The 15,280-nt window shown below is 38.5% G+C and overlaps 1 protein-coding gene across 1 annotated transcript in view; it reads left to right on the top strand.

The window, feature by feature from the left end:
• Nucleotides 1-15,280, top strand: part of CUBN (cubilin) — a gene marked incomplete at its 5' end in the record, with an annotated part of 286,558 nt that overhangs the window by 30,400 nt on the left and 240,878 nt on the right. Inside the window, 5 exons of the mRNA XM_081091329.1 lie at nucleotides 545-726; nucleotides 2,845-3,007; nucleotides 5,248-5,435; nucleotides 13,398-13,542; nucleotides 13,773-13,951. Coding sequence (XP_080947455.1) covers nucleotides 545-726; nucleotides 2,845-3,007; nucleotides 5,248-5,435; nucleotides 13,398-13,542; nucleotides 13,773-13,951 — 857 coding nt within the window. The remainder of the gene's footprint in view (nucleotides 1-544; nucleotides 727-2,844; nucleotides 3,008-5,247; nucleotides 5,436-13,397; nucleotides 13,543-13,772; nucleotides 13,952-15,280) is intronic.

The raw sequence follows: 15,280 nt of genomic DNA, 5'->3' as shown, positions 1-15,280 counted from the left end.
CGCTCTATCTGCTGAGCCAAACCAACTAGGGTGATATTTGATTTTCTTCACTTATAAAATGAATATTTAAATAAACTATATCATAATGCTAGGAAACCTCATATGAAAATTATGTAGTGCTTAACTATTCTAACGTATAAAATGATCTGGTTTGTAGAAAGACATAGGAACTGACAGAATTTCCAGAATTTGAAGAGTTAATGTGCAGAGTGAATCTCCCTTAAAGTGAAAAAAGTGAATCAATCAGCCTATTATTTGTCCCTCAGACAGGTTAGCACTGTGTTTTAAACCATATAACACCATATGATGGTTGACAAGTATAAAGCTCAATACATGGGTGATTCATTTATTTATAAATTGGTACTTCTAGGTTTATAACTTTATCAAACTGGAAAACCGAAAGTCTTGTTTAATTTAAGGGGGTGTCTGAAGCTACACATAGTTATTTAAATGAAGCTTGGCTTCCCACAGCAAGGACTATGGTAAATCTACATGAATTATAACTTGTACACAAATGTAAAGTTATTTTTTCTCCTTATTTTAGAATGTGGAGGTATACTGACTGGTACTTACGGTTCTATTAAGTCTCCGGGATATCCTGGAAACTATCCCCCAGGAAGAGATTGTGTCTGGAGAGTTATAACCAGTCCTGGCCTTGTGATAACATTTGCTTTTGGGACCTTAAGTCTGGAGCACCATGATGATTGCAGCAAAGATTATCTTGAGGTAAACAATTGTATTTAGATAGAACTTACTATGATATAATTAGGACACAAGAAACTATACTTTGGTGATGTCCGTGGATGGCCACAATTTATTAGCAGTAGTTGGATGTGTTGTTCAATAGGCAGCCAATGTCTAAGTCTTGCTAAGTCCTTATTCTTAATTGAGCCAGATTCTTACTTCTGAGTCCCACTTGAACCTGGGAAAGAGACTGCCTTGCTTGCCCCTATTATTTCCTAGAAGCCCAGTGCCCATGGGGATAGCAGAATTAATGAAATAATCACTAAGTAACGGTTTTTTCTCCAATGCAGATTCCTATCTTGTGGTAAACTGTTAAGGTATTTCACAAATTGACCATAGTGTTCCATGAAGACATTTAATAGCCATTGTGTTGAAATGCATTGATAGAGGATGAGCCTTGCTGGGATATAATAATAGTCATTGGGAGGAATAGAGTCAGTCTGTGTGCCTCCTGTTTACCGTTAGTAAAAGTTTAATATATGGAGAAAGAAAAGGCTATTATAGTCCAATGCAATATGCATATAGGTACATAAAAATATGTGCTCTCCATTGTAGACTGAAATATCATCGAGAAGATTCTGTTCTTATGTTGTTCCTGTCTTATCGCCATAAGTCTCAGTACCTCTTGCAGTAGTGATAAAAGATAATATGCTTTCCAAGTCCATTAGAGGAGAAGGTGACACTATGGAATTGTTCATAAAGGACAGAAGTGTGTGGATGTCAAACAGGGATCTCCACAAGTTAAAGCCATTAGTAATTTAACTGTTGTAATGGCTTTGAAACCTTGGGAATGACTGGAAGATCTACCCACCTCTCCCTGGAAAATTTCATCAAGACAATCTTTTGAATATTGACATTAAAGCGAACTTTCTTGAAATTAGTTTTCAATAAATTCCATCAAATGAATATTATAAGCCTTTTCTCACTTCTGCATATTAATTTAGATATAAAGTTAATAGAAAGTATCAATCACTGACAATATTTAAATGTCTCTCATTTCTCAACAAGCAATAATATTTAAGGAATGAATTAAATATAGGAATAAAGTCATGCTGCCCTATAACTTTGCTGACAATAGTAAAAGTAATTTGAAAGGACAAAATTACATTGTGCCTAGCTGAGATTCTCCTTTGCTACCTTGGTGTTCTATGTAGTATAGAATTTGCAATTGCAATACATGATATTTAATAGATTAAAAACCAACAATTAAAATGACTTGATTTCTAACCCTCATAGTCATTGTTATGCTACTTCATCACTATTAAAGTTTCACTTTTTAAATTTCATTAATCCATCTTTCTGTTGTGTCTAATCTGACTTTACTTCCTTTTCCCTTCTCATTCTCCCAGATACCTAGACAAAGCTGTAAGTTAACTGACACTGCTGGTATTCTTTCTCCTATTTTCTATGCGAATATTCATTTTCTTCTAGATTACTAGGGCCTTAAAATTTCCAAACAAATAGCTAGGGAGAAAACCTAGGAAAGAAAATGTTGAGATTAGTGACATCATGAGAAAAATTCAAAGTAGAAGTCCAACCTCTGAATTGAAATTGAGACAGAAGATAAGGCACCAGGGATTAATGGGAGAAGGAAACTACCCTTTACTGATCCCCAAGCTTGTATTAGCTATATACGTGAATGGAGAGTGTTATGCTAAGTGAAATAAGCCAGTCAGAGAAAGACAAGTATCACACAATCTCACTCACATGTGGAATCTAATGAACAAAATAGATCCAGAGACATAGAAGCTTGGAACAGACTGACGAACCTCAGAGGGAAGGCAGGGATATGGGGGAGAGATTAACCAAAGAATTTGTATGCATATATGCATAACCCATGGACACAGAAAATAATGTGGGGAAGGCCTGAGGGGAGGGCAGTGGTGGAGTCAATGGGGAAAGAAAGGGGAAATCTGTAATACTTTCAACAATAAATATAAATTAAAAATAAAATAAAATGCAAAAGGTTAAAACAAACAAAAGCACCTCCCAGAGCCATTACTTTTAAATGACAGATTTTCTGAAATTAATGTCCAACATGATTTTGTTTGTTAGAATCTGACCATTAGAGCTTAATGATTAGTTTTGTTGTTGATTTAGATCCGAGATGGCCCTTTGAGTCAGGATCCTGTTCTTGGGAAATTCTGCACCACCCTGTCTGTCCCTCCACTCCAGACGACAGGTCCCTTCGCCAGAGTTCACTTTCATTCGGACGACCAGATTAATGACCAAGGCTTCTACATCACCTACTTAACATCACCTTGTAAGTAACTGGATAATTGGGAGCTTAATATGAGTCTGAAGGACATGTTATGCTTATAGCTGTTTTTTTAGTGTGAGACTGCAGATGACTTATTTTCTTAGACTAATAATATGTGTTTATAAACATTTCTGTCATAGTTCCAGATTTTTCTTTATCTTTCCAATGTTCTATTATTAGTGCTACAATACCCCTCTGTTCCTAAATTATGGGATTCATATCATGGTAAATATGTGCGAGGCACCTAAAATTGGATAATTTACACTTGAGTTCCCTGGCTATTACTCAGTTTTGTTGATAGATGTTGTTCATGGAATTCAGTCTATCTTGAATTATGCCAGGTTTATAGCTAGTATGCCTTTAATTTGCATTGATACCTTATCACAAAGCAATAAGCCAACAAAAAAACAACAATTAAATGCTGTATGATTTTTATTTTAGGACTGTAGAGGATTTTTTTCTTTTTAAATTATTATTTATTTCAGAGAGAGGGAGGGAAAGGGATAGAGGGATAGAAACATCAATGATGAGCTCACAACCCGGGCATGTGCCCTGACCTAGAATCGAATCATGACCTCCTGGTTCATGGGTAGATTCTCAACCATTGAGCCACACTGGCAGAGCAAGGATTTTGTTCTTAACATACATCATTGTGCCTTGATGAGAATTCACATCAAAGCACAATGTTTAGGTCTCAATATCAGGAAACTAACAATGAACATCTTTTTTCTGGTCCACTTTCTCCATTTACTTTGGCTTCAGGCAGGATGTGCAGCTGCCTTCTGTAATTTCGGTGGTCCATACCTGCTTTCTATGCCTATCAACCTGCCCCTGACCACATCTTGCTATTCTGTATTCATTATTCCTTTAATCTGATTCATTTTTCTAGTTACATATTTATGTTGTTACATGTATTTTATAAACTGCCTCAGATCTTTTTGGAATGGAGCAGATTATAAATGTATTTAAAAAGCAATTTGTAGAAGAAGATGGTAGATTGGAATTTAGATCACACATCTCTATTTCCTTAGGTGCCGGGAGCCAGTCCATGCTTGCTGTTTCAAGGGACCTGGCATATATGGCATACTGTTCTTAATATGTTTGCTCACCTTCTTGGCACTATGTGTTTTAACCAAGGTCTCTGAGAAAGGTTGTTTCCCCAGGTAGGGATTTTCCCCTGAAGTTAGGGAGGGAATAAAACCTCTTAACTAAGTGCCAGGTGGGTAATTAATCACTTTACGAACAATCATGCTTAAGCTACATAATCTTTACTCCCTGGAATGGAGATAAGAAACGCCCTAACCTTTGAAATAGAGATTGATAGGATTGGAATCAACTGGTATAAATACAGATGTAAGAAGACAGAACCAAGAGAGACAGAACCTAGGAACAGAACCTACACAGAACGTTCTCTAGAGACAGAAGAACTTCGCTGGAGAGAACATGGCAAAAGATCCTGGACAGAAACTGGCCTCAGAACCTAGAGACAGAACCTAGCGAGAGAACATGGCAAAAGATCCTGGACTGAACCTGACTACAGAAATTGGCAAGAGAACCTGACTAGAACCTGGTGACTGAACCTGGCTGGAGAACCTGGACAGAACCTGACTGGAAAACCTAGCGAGGGAACATGGCTACAGAACCTGGCAAAAGAACCTGGACAGAACCTGGCTGGGGAACCTAGCAAGAGAACATGGACACAGAACCTGGCTGGAGATCCTAACCAGAACTTCGCTGGAGATCCAGACCAGAACTTGGCTAGAGAACCTCACTATGATGATCATCTGAATGCCCTCTCCGTGTCATTCCTTCTTCGCTGACTCCGTCCACACCTTTGGGGACCCCTGGACCTGCTGAGGTTGGACCCCAGCATTCAGGCACTACATGGTTGTTCCACAAACACACATCAATTGGAAATCTCACAGTCAGAGGCACTAGAGCCCGATGCATGAAATTCGTGCAGGAGTAGGCCTTCCTTCCCCCGGCTGCTGGCACCGGCTTCCCTCTGGCACCCGGGACCAGTGCTTCCCTCGCAGCCCCAGCTTTGTCCGGAAGGTCATCCAGAAGGATGTCCGGTCTAATTAGCATATTATGCTTTTATTATTATAGATAAACCTGTACAGGGTGAATAAAGTTGATATGTGACTGCATGTGTATGTGTAAGCTTTTGAAAATTGTATCTAATGGCTGGGAGCCAGAAGAATGCCCATCCACATGACGTTTTCCTTCTCCCTTCTCTTCAGCGGATCTACCTTGTGGAGGGAACTACACAGACCCAGAGGGTGTTCTCTCCCTTGACTTGAGTGGGCCTTTCACTGAGAACAAACATTGCATCTATATCATACAGCAGCCCCTGGGAGAGCAAATACAGGTCAACTTCACCCACGTGGAGCTGGAAGGCCAGAGTGGCTGTTCTCCGAGTTACATTGAGGTAACTTTTACTACTATGGCCTTAGATGATGTTTTTCAATGTTTTTCTGTTCTGTAGAGCTGTGGTCTTCAAATGGTTGTTGTGTAACCAGACAATCAAGGGGTCTGGGCTGCCTGTCACTACTCCAGCCAGTTAAGCAGAGACACGGTTGAATCATATATGAGGTTTATTCCAATAATGCCGGCAGTATGGGAGAGCAGCAGGTCATCCGCAAAAATCTACTCTGCACCCCACCATAAACCAACAGCTTATATTGGGTAGAAGGACAAGATTATGTGGGGAAGTAGGAATTGCAGATATGGGAAAGTGGGCATGGGATAATCATTACAGGTTGCAGGTCATGTGGGCTGGGTGGCAGGGGAGTCACAGAGAGCGGGTGGCCTGGGACCAGATTACAGGTAATAGGGGCTGGGGGTTGTAAAGAGCAGGAGCTTCCAGGATTAGGTGCCACGAGGTTGTAAATCTTTCCATAATGATAGGCAGCTCTATGAAGGAGGACAGACTGCTTTCCGATGTTAGTTCCCATGTCTCAATGCATACAACTCTCAGCAAGGTTAAAGGGTGCTTTCTCTAATCAGAAAGGAACAGTCATGTTTATAGAGCACGATTAATCCTATACAATAAAAAGCTAATATGCTAATTAGACTGGACTGCAGAACAACCTGCCAGAACGATCTGCTGGAATGACCTTCCAGAACGACCAGTGGGCAGGGGACAGGCCGCAGCTGAGGTGGCTGGGGCTGCAAGGGCCTACCCTTGCATAAATTTTGTGCCTTGGGCCTCTAGTATTTTTTATAATTATAGTTAATTTCGAATATTCTATTTCTGCCCCTAACAGTTGGGTCGGCAGTATCCAGATCACCCAGGTGAGAAGCAATTCAATACCCTATTTCAGGTGGCCTGAGTCAGAACCTCTAGGGGTAGGCCAGCCATCTGCCTTTTAACAGACCCTCTAGGTAATTCTGATGCAGGCTAGAGTCTGAGAACAGCTGCTTTAGAGAGTTTGGAAGAATTTGCCAAAAATAGACCTATGGATGGCAAAACAGGACATTGGTGATGGAATACCAAAGGACAAAAATGAAAGCTGAAACTAGAAACTCATAAAAATGCTAAATTACAAGCTATTAAATTGAGCTCTGGTAACTAAGGTGACTGCAAATAGTAGGAATAATAGGATTCACTAATGGAATACAGATTTCAGAGGTTCTCCGGACAATATCCTATGTGAGGGCACTTGACCCAGAGAAGTAAAAGGATTTGCCCAGGTGAGCCAGCTGGTCAGTGGCAGAGAGTTAAGTTAAAGCATTGAAAACTCTTGTTATAAAGTTTAGATTTTTTTTCTCATTTGTTCTGCTTACTCTCCTTCAGAAAACCTTAATTATGGTTTAAGTGTGTGTAATAATTGTCAGAAGGATATTTGAAACAAAAAGGCAGTTTTTGTTTTCCTGGCCTGGTATTTCTTTTGCTTAATTATTGGTCTAGCCACAAATTAAAGTGCTGAGCAAATGAAACAAATCACTCTTTGTTGAGCACAATCATTTTATGTAAACTCAGAGAGGCATTGACAATTTTGTTTGCTCATGTGTGTTAGACTAATTCAGTGTTCTAGGAAAAACCTATATAACCTCTGCTCTCTTTCCTCCTTGACATGTAGAGAAAGGAAACGTAGGATTTAGCAGCTAGATCTAGTACAGCTTTGTAGCTGGAGATAAAGAACTTAGCTTGGCAAAATGAAAAGAAAAATAATCAGAATGGGCTTGGTTCAATGCCTTGCACACCAGTGATTGGCTACTCAATAGTAACATGATGATGATGATGATGATGACGACAATGACAGGGAGAAGAAGGTGACATATTGAGTTTGCAATCATCTAAGAACATACTCTAAGTAAAACTAGACAAGTATTCCTGATTATAGAAAAGCGGATTTTTAAAACAACAGATAAAAGATAAGTTTATTGACAGATATATTAAAAGGGGCACTTATTCATGAGGCATAAAAAGCTTTAAAATTTTAACTATGAAATCATGAAACGTAATAATGAATAACAAAAGATAATAACCTAAGAAAATGTTCTTTGGTGCCTGTGTAGCTTCTCTCATCTCTTATCCCTCACCATCAATTCTCTCATTTCAAGTGGGACCACATCCCCTTTCCTGTGCACCCAGACTAACCCACAGCTGCTCTCCAGGATCATCTTTATTTTATACTAGAGGCCCAGTGCACGAAATTCGTGCACAGGTAGGGTCCCTAGGCCTGGCTGTCGATCAGGGCCTATCAGGTTCCCTGCCTCCCTGCCTCCCCACCTCCCCGCCTCCTCCTTCCCTCGCTCCCTCAATGCCCCACCACTGCTGCTGGTCACCTGCCATATTCCATGGCAACCCTGGTGGTCAACACACATCATAGCAAGTAATCGAACTCCCAGTCTCCCGGTTGAAGTCCCAAGGGAACACTTTGCATATTAGCCTTTTATATATATAGACTAGAAGCCTGGTGCATGAAATTCGTGCATGGGTAGGGTCCCTATGCCTGGCCAGCAATCAGGGCCATCTTTCCCAGCCCTACCCCTGCCGCCGGTCGCCCTCTGTATCTGGGGCAATTGGCGGGGTGATGGCACCCCAGCACTGCTCGCATCAGCTACCACCCACACCCAGTTCCCAGTTCCCCATTGGACAATTGGAGCCTGCCAGCCGGGGGGAGGAACTGAGAGGTTGGCTGTTCCTGCCTGCTCGCTGGCCCCACCCCCCATCGCTGGTCACCCTCTAAGTGTGGGGCAACCAGTAGGGCAATCAGGGCCCCAGTGCCACCTGTGTCCACCGCCACCCACCCCCGGTTCCCCATTCTCCATTGGGCAATCAGGGCCTGTGGGCTGGGAGCATCTGCCCACATCCTGAATTGAGCATCTGCCCCCTGGTGGTCAGTGCACATCATAGCCGGCTGGTTGTTCCTATGTCCAGTCGATTTGCATATTACACTTTTATATATATAGATAAGGGGCATTTCAACCTGAAGCTCACACCGCAAGAAGCCACATGTCAAACACTGCTGCGTGGTAGGATTCTATTTTCAGCTCTTGGTTGGGTCAAGCCCAATACCAGCATATTTGTCTTGTTGTGAATTAAAATTTAATGCTAAATTAGATTTTTAAAATTGTTATATAAAAACAAATCTGGAGACATAGCAGATAAAAACAAATGAACACATGCGTTGAAATGTGGCTGTGGGACCTGATCCACTGCAGATGTTAAAGCTACTGGCAGGGCACTGGATTTCACTTTTAACATTTCAGAGAAACTGTGTTTTTTGGCCCAGTTAATTTTAGCTCTTACCATAGGCTAAATATCATGGGTCACATGTTATTATTGGGTCTCTGGGCCTGCAACAATCAGTGTTTGCTGGATGAATAAAGCAATCAATGAGAAATCTGGGTCTGGTCCTCAGAGAACTAGAACATCGAATTGGTCCTTTTCATTTCTTTGCATATGTGATGCGGCATAAAGACTGGATTTGCTGTGACACTGCAAGTGACTATGGCACGGCTTCACCTGACTTCTTAAGAAAAACTCTTCGTTAATACAAACCATGTTCAAACAGGAGTCATCTTTCTCCAGATGGTGCTATAATAACCAATAGTCAGTAACAATAAAACAAATCAAAAACAGTAACAAACAAAAAATTCCTGTGGCTTACAACAATGTTCATTTATTTATCCTTTGCTCATGTTAACATGTTGGTGTGGGGTCAATAGCAGCTCTTCTGATCTGTTCCCTGTCCCAGCAGCCCCTGGGACCCAGGCTCTTGGTCTTGTGAGCAGGCAAGTAAGAGACTGTTGAATAATATGACTCCCAAAGCTTCTACTCAGAAATCATACACCACTTCTGCTCACATTCTGCTAGCCCTATGGCCAAGCCCACAGCCAGTGGGAAGGGTACATCTTTATTCTCCATGGGGAAGCATTGCAAGTCACATGGCAGTGAGCACAAGGAAATAATACAGTCTATTCCAGTGCACAAGCACAAAGCAGAGAGGGCTTTGGGGGGAATGGGGCATTGCAAACTCATAAGTCCTAGAATACTGAATGCAAGATGTGCTACAAAAGCATTTGGGGTCACTTTAGAACGTTTAATGGATTTTATTTGAATGTCATTTTCAAAGAGGTTGTGGTTGAGATATTGCTCTGTCTGGGATCCAGGGAGAATACAGGCTTTCAGAATTAATGAGGTTTCATTTTCACACAGAGAGAAACACAGCTAAAATCAATTGTGCCTCTAGGTTTAGGGCCCTCGAGCACGATAAGTTCCTCTGCAAACATTTGGACTGCAGCTGCCTTTCTCCTTCCTAATGCCCTTGAATTTCATTAGTGAGGCCCAGGGGAAAGGCCGCTTTAGCTGGTCTGATGCTATGTGGCTGTTTTTCTTCCTTCTTGTCATCTTCTAATGGACAAAATAGAGAAGAGAGACTACAATCTTAGCAGAAGCAAATGGAACCCTGGAGAGTTAGAAAGCAGGAAGATATCTTACCCTGTGTTCATGCTTTCTGGTTTGTCTGCATCTCTAATAGATTTCTAATTCAGTGTGTATGATAACTGGGCAAAAATGTTTTGTGTTTAGATGTCAGATAGAGTTCAATTTTACACTTAGTAATGAACTATCTTGCCCTGTCTTAAAATTAATGAATCAACAAGCATTTGTTGAATACCTGTTTACAAAGTTCCGTGTTTAGGTGCTAAAGGGGATACAGAATTTTTTCTTCTTTCAGAGAATTGCTATTTGATTAGGGAGGTATTTAGCATAACTTAATGACAGTATGCAAAAAAAAATGTGTATTACAGCTCATAGAAAGGAACTGGTTTGGTGTGAATCAGTGTAGAGGTGTGTGCTTTTTTAATGTCTCTGTGAGACTGTCATATGGCTGTGCCATAATTTACTTAATCACCCTCCTATTATGAGACGTTTGGAATACTTTCAGTTTTTGTTATCATAGAATATTCTTTGATGTGGATCCTTGTGTGTCTTTGCCTGTATCTCGAATGATTTCCTTATGGCAGTGTGTCAGAGTGGAGTCGCAGGGTCCCAAACTAGGACTATTTTGAAGACTCCTGGGACATACTGTCAAATTATTTTCCAGAAGTTTATACTTTCACAGTTACAGATGAGAGTAGCTGTGTTACCATATCCTCTCCAGCTTTGAGTATCATACTTTCGAAATCTTCCCTCTACTGCCTGCTCCCCTCAGCCTGGGTAATCCTTTAAATCCCATTTCTGCTGAGTATTCCCTAATCCCCTGTATGAGTTCAGAGTGTTTGGTTAAATCCAGGATTCTCTACACTTTAAGACCTTTTCCTATCACCTTTTCACTATTCTGAAATGAAATCCATGGATGATAGAACTTCAATATACACATTTATATGAAACATTTTGGTTCAAAGTATAATATTTAGGAGAAATAAATTTAAAAAAGCCTGGCCAAGATGCGCTTGAAGGCAAAGCGAAAGCAGTGAAGTTGCTAGCTCCCTGAGCTGCTGTGAATGCTGGCATGGCTGGGGAGGCTAGTGACCAATTTTCTGAAATGGTGACTGACTCTTGGCAGGTTTCCAGGAGAAAAAAGAAAGAACTTCTTTCGATTTACACTCTACTTGTCCTCCTGGAAGATTCAGTGTGATTTTAATTGGGCAAAAATATGTTGTGTTTAGTATGTCAGAAAGAGCTCAATTTTACACTTTGTAGCGAACTGTCACTTACATGAACGTCGCAGGGCATAGGAGAATTCTTGTTGTGTGTGACTGTCTCTCACATTTCAGGATAGCTAGTATCTGTGGTCCCAGCCATTACTTGCCAATAGCGCCTCTCCACCATTGTGTTAATAATTGAAACAAAAACAAAAAATGCCTTCACAGATGTCCAACTGTGAGACCTACTGAGAACCATGGTGAAGTAATAATATAGTACTCTTCACTTTTCAGACATGATGTTCCTGTTTTTTTTTTTTTGTGTGTGTTTTTTTAAATGGGCTTGCTTGTTGTAAGTTCCCTGTGAACAGTGTCTCTCTCGTAGTGCTGTCCCCAGCAGCAGGCGCTGGCATGTATTGATGCCTTGATAATACTCATGGAGAGGATGAGCTAATATTTAGATGGCTAGGTCATCCAAAAGAATTCTATATAAGGAGTAGCATGTATATCCATGGAAGAATTTCCGATTTTGGTGAGGAAGCTCTAGTGTCAAGTATAATAACAGTCCACATTTTCTATTAGTAGGCATTGTGCTATGGAATTCACACTTGTTTTATCTACTTGCTTCAAAAGATCCTTGAGCTAAGCTTAGACTTAGTAAGTTGTTCGAGCTTTTAAGTGAGGAGATTTGTGACAGATTTGAATCCAAGTCTCTATGACTCCATAGATGGTACTCATGGCTATTACACTAAAGGATATTGACTATTGATTAAACCAATTGATCTTTATTATATGAAAACCTTTTTATTTTACTCCTAACTTTCTAAGAGTTTTGTTTCTAATAAATAGAAATGTTAACAAACTTTCTGACATCTATGGAAATATTATCTTATTGAACCTATTGATAGGCTTAATTTATAATTTCTCATTTCAGATAATCCTTGCATAACATTTATTCTTATATTTAATTTGGTGTATAAGCTTAATGATGGAGTGAATTCATTTTTCTAGGATGGTGTTTAGAATTTTTGTATTGATGTTAATAGGTGAGATCAATCCATAGTTTTCCTTTGTATTAATGTTGGGCTTTGATAAGATAGTTCTGAGAAAAGTTAGTTGGGAATTGTTCTATGTTTGAGGGTGTCTTTGAATAAATTATATATGGGAATTATCTGTTCCTTAAAAGTTTAAAATAACTTACCAAGCAGAGCATCTTCTGTGATACTGTTTTCAATTTTATCTGTGCTTTGTTTATTCAAATCTTATTTTTCTTTCTTGATATAATTTTAGCAATTTATATTTTTTTCTGGAAATAACTATTTCAAAAATTCAACAATATTAACATAGAGTAATACATGGAATTATCATATTAAACAAATTCCTCAGTATCTGTGCATTTATATCATCTTTGTCATTTTTTTAAATCCTCACCTAAGAATATGTTATTGTTTTTAGAGTGACAGGAAGGGAGAGGAAGAAAGAGAGGAAAACATTGATGTGAGGGAGAAACATTGATCAGTTGCCCCCCATACAGGCCCCGGCTATAGCCGGGATTGAACCTGCAACCTTCTTTGTGTACGGGATGACGCTCCAACTGAGTCACCCGGCAGGGGCTCATCTTTGTCATTTTTAATTTTGTGTATTTGTACTTATTTTTTTAATTTCCTTTTCTTTACTTTCTTTTATCTTTATTGCCAAATATATGTCTTTTATATTCCCACACCCTAACTTTCCTTGATAAACAGTTCATGAATATATTCATGAATTCCTTTTTTGTATTTTATTAGATTTCTATTTTATTTTTCCTTTCTTACTTCTCATTTTAATATTTTCTAATTTTTAAGTTAACTCCTTTGAATCTCCCTCTTTTTAAAAGTACTTTTCTGTTGTTGTTATTTTTTCAATAACAAAAGCAGTTTAGTCTATGAGTTCCTCTAGTTACAGATGTGGCTAAATATGCTATCTTATCACATTTTGTTGTTTTCTAAATAGTCCAAAATTGTACTTTTATTTTCTCTTTGACATTGTGGCAATTATTAGAGGAACTTTTTCTTTTTTTTTTTTTGCTTATGGATCTTATGCTTTTGGATCCTTTTGGCTTCAGATTTTGTTAGTGTTATCTGATTGTGCTAATAATGACCCACCTACTACTTTCAAGTGTAATAGAAAAATGTGACCCAAATGAGATTATAACTCATTTTGAATCTGCCATCTTCTCATATCCAAAGAATACTACCCTACCAAGATAATTTTGTCGATTAGAATTATAGATCTATTTTATTTTTCTGTTTAGGTTCGAGATGATGAGACCTTACTTGGAAAAGTTTGTGGCAATGAAACCCTCTCTCACATTAAATCCATTACTAATAGTATCTGGATCAGGTTTATAATCGATGCTTCTGTTGAAAAAGCTGGTTTCAGTGCTGTTTATCAAGTGGGTAAGAACACCTATGCCTCAATTTTTAAATGTATAATTTCCCTGATTGTAACATTTTAGTTTCTTGAAATAGTTTTGTCATTTTATGTCCTTAAGCAGCAAGGAAGAAAAAAATCTAATAGTAATGTCACATTCAATTATATCCTTGCACATAATTAGAATTTACAATAAAATTGAGGGCAAAGATCATTTCTCTCTGCACAAATACTACTCTCATTTCCACACTTACAGCTTGTGGAGGTGAATTAACTGGAGAAGGGGTCATTCGCTCGCCCTTTTATCCCAGTGTGTATCCAGGAGAACGGACCTGCAGGTGGGCTATCCACCAGCCCCAAAGCCAAGTAGTTCTTCTCAGCTTCACTGGCTTTGAAATTGGAAGCTCTGTCCACTGTGATACAGATTATATTGAGGTAAGAGTAAAACACCTGTGAGTATTTATATTTGGTTGGATATTATTAAAATATTATGTTATATTATCTTCAAATCAGTTACATGAAACAAAACTAGTTTGCACAGACCAATATTTCTTATGAATATAGATGTAAAAATCCTCAACAAAATACTAGCTAATTGAATGCCTCAGGATATAAAAATGATTATATATAATAGCCAAGTGGGACTTATCTCAGGAATGCAAGCTTGGTATGCATCCCCAAATCACTTAATGTAAAAGGAAATAAAGGAAAAAGCCACATGATTACCTCAATAGATGCCGAAAAGGCACTTGGCAAAGTCCAATACCCTTTCATGATAAAAACACTCAACTAATTAAGAATAGAAGGACACTTCCTTAATCTGGTAAAGGGCATCTGTAAAAAACACACACACCCCACAACTAACAGCACATTTAATGATGAAACACTAAATGCTTTGCCCCTATGGTCAATAAAAACATAAAGATGTCTATTCTCACTTCAACATTGTACTGGAAATTCTAGGTAGGGCAATTAAACAAGGAAAGGAAATAAAATGCTCTCAAATGTAAAGGAAGGATTTAAACTATCTCTATTCACAGATAATGTGATCTTGTATATAGAAAAATCATGAACACACATGAACTATTAGAACTAATAAATTCAGCAAGTTGCAGGATACAAGATCAAAATATGAAAGTCATTTCTTTTTCTATACATTAGCAATGAAAATAAAATCAAGGAAACAATTCTATTTATAATAGCATAAAAAAATAAGTATTGATGAGTACATATTGAAAAAGATGTGTAATACATGCACTCTAAAAACCACAAACCATTGTTAAAGGATATTAAAGTCCTAAATAAATGGAAAGACAGCTCATGGTCATGGATTATAAGACATAAAGTTGTTAAGATGGCAATACCTCCCAAATTTATCTAAAGATTTAATTCAATCCCTATCAAAACCCCAGCTGGCACTTTTGCAAAAATTTACAAGCTAATTATAAAATTCACATGGAAATGCAAAGGAATCAGAATAACCAAAGCATTCTTGAGAAAGAAGAAAGTTGGAGGACTCACACTTATTTATTTTAAAATTTAGAACAAAGGTGTGGTAATCAAGTGTGTTATTTGAGTAAGGATAAAAATATGAAACAATGGAACAAAATGTGAACATCTAGAAATAAATCTATACCTTTCTGGCTAATTGATTTTTAAAAACAGTGCCAAACAATTTCAATGAGAAAAAAAAATAGTTTTTCAACAAATAGTGTGGAATAGCTACATGCAAAATTATGAAACTGGACCCCTTCCTATACCATT

This window comes from Myotis nattereri (assembly GCF_964212035.1).
Source record: "Myotis nattereri genome assembly, chromosome: 1".
In the NCBI taxonomy this organism is placed as follows: Eukaryota; Metazoa; Chordata; class Mammalia; order Chiroptera; family Vespertilionidae; genus Myotis; species Myotis nattereri.
Note: the sequence above shows the minus strand (reverse complement) of the source record. Positions and strands in the feature narration are given on the sequence as shown.